The sequence below is a fragment of the Salvia splendens genome, chromosome 8 (assembly GCF_004379255.2).
Source record: "Salvia splendens isolate huo1 chromosome 8, SspV2, whole genome shotgun sequence".
Classification (NCBI taxonomy): Eukaryota; Viridiplantae; Streptophyta; class Magnoliopsida; order Lamiales; family Lamiaceae; genus Salvia; species Salvia splendens.
This window is the reverse complement of record NC_056039.1, coordinates 27,875,101-27,885,224: the sequence shown is the minus strand read 5'-3', so window position 1 is coordinate 27,885,224 and position 10,124 is coordinate 27,875,101. Positions and strand designations below refer to the sequence as shown.

Genomic DNA, 10,124 nt, shown 5'->3' with positions numbered 1-10,124 from the left:
GAATTCTTCATTCTTCTCCGGAGGCGGCAACTTCTAGGCTCTTTGCTTGTTCCTCTTCTTCTTGGTGGCGGAGCCCGAGGCGCGGCCACGGGGTGGGGCGGGGGCGCGTGGGGGAGACGACTCCATGTCTGACAGCTCGTACGAATCCGTGCTGAAATCGAGATCGTACTGGGTGTTGGAGTCGAAGGGTCGATATTCATCAGGGTCTGTACCCGTCCACCGTGCACCACCACCGAACATTGGAAATCCGTCGGGACTATTCGGACTTGAGAAATCACCGAGATTCATTTTATAAATTGAAATAGAGAGAATGAGTGAATGGAAGAGTGAAAGGAAGAAATAGAATTGCGGTGTATATATATTAAAAAAATGTAAAACGCGTTGCATCGGGCGCGCTATCGTCCGCGTCGCCCGCAATGGGGCGGACGATAGCACGCCGGATGCGTGCTCCAAGACCTATCATCCGCGGACGATGCATCGGGCGGACTATCGTCCGCCCCACTGTGGATGCTCTAAGTCGTAGAACCTGAGTGTTTTAGATTTTTTCTGGACTATTCTTAATGCTATATTGATTGGTATGGTTTTTATGTACATTTATAATTTACTATATTCACTAATTCCACGAAGATACTACCATTTAATTTGCATATTAAGTCGCAGAAACTCAGTATGGTATTATTTACATTTACGATTTACTATATTCACTCACTAATTCCACGAAGATATACCATTTAATGTGCATATTAAATTACAGAAATTGAGTGTAATGGAGGATAAAATACTAAATTATGTTGTCTATACACACTTTGAGGTTTTAACTTTGTTACAGCTAATGAGCTTTACACCTACGATTTATTTTCAGGGCAGTTCTAAGCTATTCAAATCTAGGCCCAATTTACATCCTTAGATATCATGCTCAAAATATTACAGTGTAATACAACTACTACTAATAATATGACGAAAGGGACAAAATAATTCGATGGCAAATGATACCATGAAATCCTCTCAGAGAATCATTTCATATACTACCATTTACAGATATTAAAAGGCGTCGAATGATGCAGCACCTGACCAGTCCTACCTCTAATTTGTGACTAATCTCCAATCCTATGGCAGTAATACTTTTAAAAGTTACAATCTTTATGTGTCATTGAGCAGTCTTATATCCAGCTTGACGAGCCACAACTGGATACACCACTGTTAAAGTCAATTCTGTCATGGAGGAGGATTCATGTCTGTCAATCATAACTTCCTCTTCCGTTATCGCTAAATATATCATCTGTGGATTATGAACAATAGATTATGGTAAATAGATGAGGTGATGCTCGATTTAGATCAGAACCAAACTTGATCATGCTCTCTGTATCCATGTGAAGGGTGGTTGCTACATCAAGCCACGATTAGCATAGGTTTTGAATGAAAAGACCAAAAACGCTCATTCACCATCAAGGGTAGATCACATAGACCAGTAAAATTTTCAGCATGCATAGTAGCACATAGCAGTAGTATATTTGCTTTTCGCTGAAAGAAAGCAATTGCAGTGGCCACTGTGGCAAAGAAAAAAGCATGCTGAAGTGGTAACCCATGATTGATCAGCATTTAAATTAATTATGGAACTGTATCAACAATAAAACCTGATTTTACGCAGCTAACTTACCGTGCTCATCATCTTCGCCACTTTGAGTGGTAAAAAATGGGGTGAGGTAGTTCTTATCAAGTTCAGTGAAAGATGCAGTGCTGCAAGACGCAATCAAGAAACTCACATGAAGAAAATCTGGAAAGTGAAAAATGCAGAAGTTTGAAATACTATATATCTTGTTTACCTTTTACGGAACTCACTAAGTTTCATCTTAAACCGGTTCCCAGAAGATGATTCCCCCACATAAGTAGGAGCTATGTAGCCATTGTGTGCATCAAAGCTCTGAAATTGAAACAAAGACGTTAAAATCCCAGAACTTGAAAGCTGTTGCAGAAATTGGCATAATATTATCAAGCCAGCAACAAATTTAATGGCTCCTTTTAACCTGATTATGACCTTATGACAGGGAGACAATGAGTGGGACAACAAATTTATTGGCTCTGTTTAGAGGAGCCGGTTGACCACACAGAGCAATGGTAGAAGGATAAGTAAGTGACTTTCCAAAAGTAAATATTGAATGCAAAAACATTTGATCCACAGGGCTGACTAATGCTTTCATCCAGTTCATTAGTATGCATATTCATAGATAACTAGACCAACAAACTGCTGAAAACGAATCCTAGAATTTATGCTTGAATTTGATTTTCAATTTTATTAGCTCACACCAAATTGTACAGATGCAAGGAACTGAAAAAATAGGTTATTATTCTTCACCAAAGGCATGCTGATGCAAGTGGTGAACAATTAATGACTTACTTCACCCAGTGGGATCTCATGACCATCACCAACAACTTCCAAGGCTTCCAGCATGGTTCCTGTTGAACCTCCTATCAGCAAAACCTACAAGATGCCAACAACCACAAAAGTTCAGAAACATATTATCAGAATCAAATTAAATCCTCATCTTAGGTGCATTATTATAGACTAAAAACTAGGAGGATAATATTCGAGAAACAAATTATAAAAACTTAAGCATAAATGCGGTGAAGTTTATATCAAATGTAGCACGTTACTAGTTGATTGATAAATTAGAGAACTATTAAGTATATATTCACATTATTTTGCAACTGGGGATGCAGAGAACATAGCTACAGCCTACAATCACTGCTGACATTCAATCTTACTACGACATACTAAAAGAAGACACTTATAGTTCGACATTCAATCATAGGTCCACTACGAGTTCTACTTGATCTTCAAGGTTTCTCACCGTTAAAACAACAATTGAAGTTGTCGCAGTGAATATAGTCTGACCGTCACCCTCTGGAAGATCATGAACCGATTGCAGGGCAAGCGCAAATGCCATTGCCCCTCGGAGCCCTGTGATTGATATTTCATGTAAGTTAGGGCTGTCAAAGGCTGTACATCTGTTTTGCAGATGAAACCACAAGTGCATAAGGACCAGACACCTAAAACAATTCTTCTTCACTTACCACTATACCAAAGTGCTTTCTGATGCTTCATTGATATTTTTCTATGAGAAGGTCTAGCCATATTGACCAAATAAGCACATGAGAATACATTTGCAGCCCTACACAGAACAAGTTAAACAAGGTTTAAATAGTACTCCATATAAACAATTCCATTATATCATTTCCATATATTCCACATGGCACACTGCAAGACATTACATAAAAAAATTACTTTACATCATAGATGGTAAGAATTGCGGTGTAGATGATAAGATGTTCAACAAACAGACAAATGCTGCATAAAGGAAAATACAGACTGGACATACCTTGCAATTCCAATGAATAACTGGTTTGATTTAAAGCAAGTTAAGGAAAATATAGGTTTCAAGGAGTTAAACAAGAACCCTAGAAGAGTTCACAATTTCAAGGATACAATTGAAAAAAAGATGAATCCAATATGAGACCAGCTGTGCTGTTCCATGGCAATGTCAAATCCCATATATATAAATCTGCAAGACAGACAACATTTAGGAACTTCAATGGAAGATGGAAATAAAGAGTCAGAAACAACATTTAAAATAAATTAATGAATGAATTCTCACATGAACGTCTCGGCCAACGATGATATTAAATGGAAAAATGCAGCTACAAATTTCTGAGATTTGTCTGACAAATTTGAGAAAGTGTAGTGCTTCATAACCTAATACAAAAAATAAGACCTAAATGTTTTGCTGCATTCTGACATCAAATGAAAAGTGAAAACTAAATTATATGTAAAAATCCCAGTAGCTTCACTTACAATTCCAGTGAATAATATTGACACGATGCCTGAGAGGCCAAGTCCTTCGGCTAGCATGTATCTATGTAAGATTGAAGATGACAAGGATCAAAGACACACAGACAAAATAAAATAAAGCTGTCATATAAACTAAAGAAAATAACTCAAAGTTCTTACGAAAAATATGGAAAAAGAACAAATAAGCAGCACTCCAAGTTCTGAAGACTGTACAAGTAACAAGAAAATTATAACATATTAGATCTCAATGGCAGGTTTCAGTAATGCATTCATATGCTTACTTATCGATATCCAGACCAGCATACTTGAAAAGGTGCTGGAAGTTAAGGCTCCACAGAGTGTGTTATAGGCTACAAAACCACTGAAATAATACTTTGGCAAGAATGATAATAAAGAACTTAAAGGAAGGATATCAAAGCAGAAGTAAATCCAACTCCAACCCCTGCAGATTCAGAAAGTAATTATATTCATTAGCTCAAATAATTATGTGACTGGATATAAATGCAATGTTTCTTTCTTTGGGAAGTAAGCAAGCTAAAGTTAAATTGAGGTGTGCGAAAGGAAAATTAATTTACTTAAGTTTATAGGGGCATGTAATAACTTTCATCTGTCTCAGTTCTGGTAAATCAAGTAGTATTATGCAATTTAGCACAATGGTCATCATTGACACATACAACAAGTTAAGCATACTTCAAACTTTAACTAGGACTATAAAACATAGACTGATGAAATTCCTACAGAGTGCTAAAGACAAACCTGCTGACATTGAGCCAACAAAAGTCTCAAGAAATCTGACCACCACCATGAAAAGGTTCTGATCTGATGACATGTGACTCCTCACCGATGACATTGTTCTACAAAAGTATTAATCAGGTATTCAGGTTGTTAAGACTACTAGAAAAAGGGTTGTCATTATGCAATATACAGATGCAGGAGAGCTAAAGTTCCACTTACCTATACAGAGAAATTGCCATCTTCAAAGAGCGGCAGACACCAGCGAATAAACAAACAGCAAATTAGCAACTGGCTAAATAAAGACTGTCCAGCTTTTTCCAAAAAATTATATCAAGCTAGTGGAAGAACAAAAAAAAAGCAGAACTTACTGCATCATTTAGCACAGATTCTCCAAAGACCAAAGCATACAGATTCACATCTGTACCAAGCTCCTACAAATTTCATATCAAGAAAATGGAACTAAAGATTTATTATGTGTTGCAGAATAATGCCATCTAATAGTGAAAAAGCTTATGAAAGATCTATGCTCTCGTGAACATGAGATGACTCTCCAAAGAACCAGAAGTGATTATATTCCATTTAGAGAAGTCTACATTATGGCACTTTACTAGTCATAAAATATGGTCAATGGTATTTGGTAAGCAGAAAACCCAGCTTCGGAGGAAACAGTTAAAAAGTCACTTTACTACTATTATTATATACTCCTATATATAGAGCATTTTTGTGCACACAATATGGATCAGAGAATAATCTTGTATAGACAATGTGAACTAGATACAACCTACGTATTTTGCAGACCTAGGAGTTTCTGTCGCACATAAAATTTTCAACTATCCCAGAATGCCAAATTGGAAGAAATTCATAAGCATAGAATATCACATCACCTGAAATATAGACAGAACAGTGACAGGATCTGTGGCTGAGATAAGCGCACCAAACATCAGACATTCAACAAAAGGAAGCCTGTAGATGAGATATGATACTCCGGCAAGGTATCTGAAACAGAAAAACAAGGGATCAAACAAAGCACATAAATGATGGGAAAAATAATACTTAAATAATAAGTGCTACTAGCATTTACACAAAACCCTGAACTATCAATAGAATGAGACTCACACTAAAATGCCAGTGACCATGGAAGCAACAAAAGTTCCAAAAATTGCAAAGGTGACTATGGCGCCAAAGTTAGAAAAAAATGGTTTCTGCAAAATCAAATTCGTAACAGAGGTCATCCTATACCGAATGATAATAAAGAAATCAAAATCATAGTTATTCAATTATTTCAGGTAATAGTAGGTTTTTTGGGTCTTGGAGCCAACCTAAGGTTGGGATTTAGGAAAGACACAAAAGGTTCATATTTTGATGTATTTGCTGAGAGAAGTTGCAATTCCACCCCTGGACCCTAGATCACAAGAACCGGGCAAGTTTCTCAATTTGGCCTTTTCTCCACCAGCTAACATGCTCATAGGGGCCATGAGGTCTAGCCAAGATCTAATCTTACTATTGAATGTCGCAAGAAACTGTCTTGTCCACAGCCCAATAGAAACAAGTAAGGCGCATAAATGTATTAACACCCTTTCACTGATTTTACACCTATAACTTATCTAGGTGGAATGATGGGTAACACTTCAGGCATCTACATTTCCTTCCCTAATCCAACTCTTTCTTTGACTCATTTCATACTTTATAAGCAAAATTAAAGATAGAGAAACTTACAGGCTGAAGACTGAATCCTGACTGAGTAAACACGAAACCAAGTCAAGGAAACAAACACACTTCGTTTAAAACCTACAGAGGAGCTGTAAAACATAAACTAAGATATTCAGACTAAATTAGGTCCAGAAAATAGTCATCATCAAAAGGATATAATATAATTGGGGGTAACAAGAACAAGAAAAAGAACTCCTCGTGGAAGTTGAACCATGACCTGCCAAACCAAGATTTCAATATGTTAAAACAGAATTGGTATAAACCACAACCATATGAACTAAAGAAGAGTTTTAAGCAAGAAAATAGCAAAAGATGAATAATTATTGGCATGAAACCTAATGCTATTCTCCGTGTTGGAAACATTGGCCAGTACTCCCACGATCAAACCTGCATCACACATTCAAGTTCCAATAAATTGCACATACAGTTAAACCGCAACAAATTCAAGGTGATCATCGGCCAAAAAAACTAGGGCACGACGAATTAAAAACCACAGCAGAGACAAAATTACCGATTAAAAGGGAAGCACTAGCTTCAGGGAGGTAATAAAAGCGATGGCGGCGGAGAACGTGGCCGATAACAAACGATAACACGAGCATCATTATCTGCAGAAGAATTCCGACGCCGGCGGCCTGCTGCTCCGTAGCTGGACTTCCCCTCGGATCGGCCGAAGATATGCGCAATTCTTCCATGCCGATTCCTCGGGATTGCTCGACTTGTAATTTGCTCTTTATCCAATAAATATAGGTTTCAATCCTATCGAATCGATTGCGACGAGATTAATTCTTCCGTATCACTGTTGAGCGATGATTTTAGGATCTTTCTACTTCAGAATTCTCAGTGGTTTTTACCAACTGGAACTTAGATTGCATTATACTTATGGGTAATTCTTTTATTGTTCTAAAATATAATTAACGTTCCATAAGTGTACTGGATTTTTTTTATTCCGGCTTTAGGAATGTATGAAAGAGATGCGTTTTACAGAAAGACACATGACTCTCATGAGTCTTTCAATTTTTCGTTTTTTTAAAGACGCATTAGCGTCATGCGTCTTAGGGAGAGATGCATCTCCATCATGCGTCGCTTGTTTTTTTTATTTTATAGACGACGCATGACCGTCATGCGTCTTAGGGAGAGACGCATGAGGCTCATGCGTCTCTAATTTGCATAAATCAGACGGGCCAGACGCGACAAAGGGCAGACGCGAGAGAGAAAGAGCAGACGCGAGCAGAAACAACAGAGCAAGCGCAACTCAGCGATTTCGGCGATTTCTTGGCGATTCCCCATCATATTCCGGTAAGTTTCCTTCAATCTTTCAACATTCCTCCCTTATTTGTTGTTTATTTGCATATTTTGTGTATGTTTCTCTCAATTTTGTAAATTATGGTTTATAAGAAATTGTTCAAATTTGACCGATGTTTTGTTGTTTTGTTAGTTGTAATGAATTTTATTGGTGAAATTCATTCTATTGTATAGTTTTTGATATGTTTGAGATGCTTGGTATTGCGATTTTGGTTGTTATTGGAGAAGAGAGTGGGGGTTGAAATGTATCTTATAATTTAACCTTCTAATTTAGTAGTTATATGTAAATTAGGTCTTATAAATCATGAATTGTGATGAATTGGAGTGTCTAATATATAGTATTCAATGGATTAGGAGTGAATCATTTGGTTTATAATGTTTTGTGGTTTTGATGATGATTTGAATTTATATGTTAGTTGTATTTGAAATGTGAGTTTGTAATTGTTGTTTTGTGAATATGTTATTAGATTAGATGGAAACTTCAAATTCTAGCGGACAGTTAATATATGGACCTGAAGATCCGTCAGTGCTATATCTTCAAAAAAAAAACATTTCAAATAAACTACTGAAAGATGATTCAACACAAGTTTTCAAAGTTCGAAGGGCGGAAAGTAAGACATGGGATGTGGACATGTATGAGAATGTGAGGTATTGGCTTGACCTATTTGGTTTCAAACGCGTGATGGATTGTGGGAAGTCGATGAAGGTCGACAATGAGCTTATCACGGCTTTGATTGAGCGTTGGAGGCCTGAGACGCACATTTTCCATCTACCAATTGGAGAGGTGACGGTGACCTTGGAAGATGTGCAAGCTATTTGGGGCTTGAGAGCGGATGGTCGCGTTTTCACAGGACGTGACCATCATGTCAGATATCCCGATTGGCCTAGCAAGTGCCGAGATTTGTTGGGATAGATACTGGATACAAACACAGAGACAAAGCAAGGCGGTTTGCTGATGACCGCTCTGATCAACCAGGCCAGGATACCTTTGGGTGGTGACCTACCTACATATGTATACATCCAAAGGGCACGTATACATCCAAAGGGCACGTATCCATGCCCTAATTTTGTTAGGAGGTCTCATTCTACCAGACACCACGTGGTGTAAGGTTCCTTTTATGTGGTTGAATGAATTTGAGGATTCGGACGAGGTGCAGAATATTAGTTGGGGAAGTGCGGCTTTGTCGTACGTGTATCATTACCTGTGCGAGGCTTCCATGGATAAGAGGAAAGAGTTGGGCGGGCCTATGATGCTTCTGCAGCTATGGGCGTGGGAAAGAATGCCCACATTGAGGTCGTCGTTCATAGGAGCACTCGTGCAGGAGCCATATACGCCATGTGGCGCCAGGTATATATTTAAATATTTATCTGTTTAGGTATCTTGGGTTATTTTTTACATCAATTTTATTTATAGGTGGAAAGGAACTACGGAAATAGGAAATGCTCCTAGATATTCGGTTGAGCATTACCGTGATCAAATATCCCTGATTAGACCTGACCATGTGAATATTATTTTAATGTTTACTTAATTTATGAATTTATTATGAAGTTAATTTGGCGTTTGCATTGTTGATTTGTAGTTTCCGTGGACGCCATATGCACATTGTATACTGCCTGACTACTGCAGTGATGTGAATGGATGCTCCTTGTGCGACACTTACTTGGTGTGTTGGTCCTATGTCGAGGCATATGAGGCTGGACGAGTGCGCCGACAGTTTAATCGGTACAAGGATATTTCTCAATATGTAGATAGGATGCTAAAAAATGCTGATCATTTGGGCAAAAATGTTCGGCGTGGTAAGAAGGGTAACAATTGGGAAAGCACGCATCGGTTCTACATTGGGGAGTGGGACATGAGGTATGAAAGGTTCCAGGCAACCAAAGATGCCGCAACGATGTCCATGAACATTCCTATGAGTTCGGGGTATATGGCGTGGCATAACAAGATTACAGTGGCGTACCTGACTCAACCTAGGGTACGGTCAACTGCTGGGATGAACGAGTCGGCTTCTTCGATGAGATTACTTGTAAGTTTGTTATAATAAACTATATGTTTTCATGTGTTACAGATTGTTTCGTATTGATATTTGTATGATTTTTTTTATCTAGGTTGAGGGTTTTCAGCAAGTTTGGCATTTAACTACTGAAGAAGAAATGGACCCAAGAATGCGACAGATTCGAGAAATTGCTAGGCATGTCATTCAGTCTACGAACCACACCGATGTCATGGAGTACCCGGCTTCCCAACACCAAGATGTGGTCATGCCTTATCAACCACAAGTAATTTCACCACGCCGTGGAGTGACTGGTGTTCGGACTGGTGGACACGGTTTCACAAAACAGTTTAGGATGTCGCAGCCGCATCCCCGATTATGTAGTACCAGAGCCGATGAATCCAGAGCATGACCCACCTCAATGGTCTTTATATCCGACGCATGAGTCTCAATCACAGTGGGACCGTCCCCTGTATTCTCCAAGCCAGTCTGTGCCTGAGTGGAATCATCGCCCCTATTCACAAAGTCAAGATGTG

At 38.5% G+C, this 10,124-nt stretch overlaps 2 protein-coding genes across 6 annotated transcripts; one reads left to right on the top strand and one right to left on the bottom strand.

The window, feature by feature from the left end:
* Nucleotides 1–972: 972 nt before the first annotated feature.
* Nucleotides 973–7,156, bottom strand: LOC121743662 (sodium/hydrogen exchanger 6-like). Of its 5 annotated transcripts, none has more exons than XM_042136988.1 (22): nt 6,804–7,156; nt 6,628–6,679; nt 6,450–6,509; nt 6,299–6,323; nt 5,699–5,784; nt 5,467–5,578; nt 4,951–5,013; nt 4,802–4,821; nt 4,604–4,701; nt 4,261–4,289; nt 4,129–4,160; nt 4,007–4,054; nt 3,851–3,911; nt 3,654–3,751; nt 3,485–3,560; nt 3,378–3,397; nt 3,073–3,170; nt 2,850–2,959; nt 2,396–2,479; nt 1,824–1,921; nt 1,658–1,737; nt 973–1,547 (listed from the first exon to the last, which is right to left on the bottom strand). In XM_042136988.1, the coding sequence occupies exons 1-22, from the start codon at nt 6,982–6,984 to the stop codon at nt 1,390–1,392; spliced, it is 1,689 nt and encodes a 562-aa protein (XP_041992922.1). In that variant the 5' UTR covers nt 6,985–7,156; the 3' UTR covers nt 973–1,389. The 5 variants fall into 5 exon arrangements, with proteins under 5 accessions (XP_041992922.1, XP_041992924.1, XP_041992923.1 ...); XM_042136990.1 differs by having other exon boundaries at nt 973–1,279; XM_042136989.1 differs by having other exon boundaries at nt 4,153–4,160.
* A 910-nt stretch (nt 7,157–8,066) lies between these two features.
* Nucleotides 8,067–8,507, top strand: LOC121746013 (protein MAIN-LIKE 1-like). Its single transcript, XM_042139952.1, has one exon. It carries the CDS (start codon nt 8,067–8,069, stop codon nt 8,505–8,507), a length of 441 nt encoding a protein of 146 aa, XP_041995886.1.
* The last annotated feature ends 1,617 nt before the right edge of the window (nt 8,508–10,124 follow it).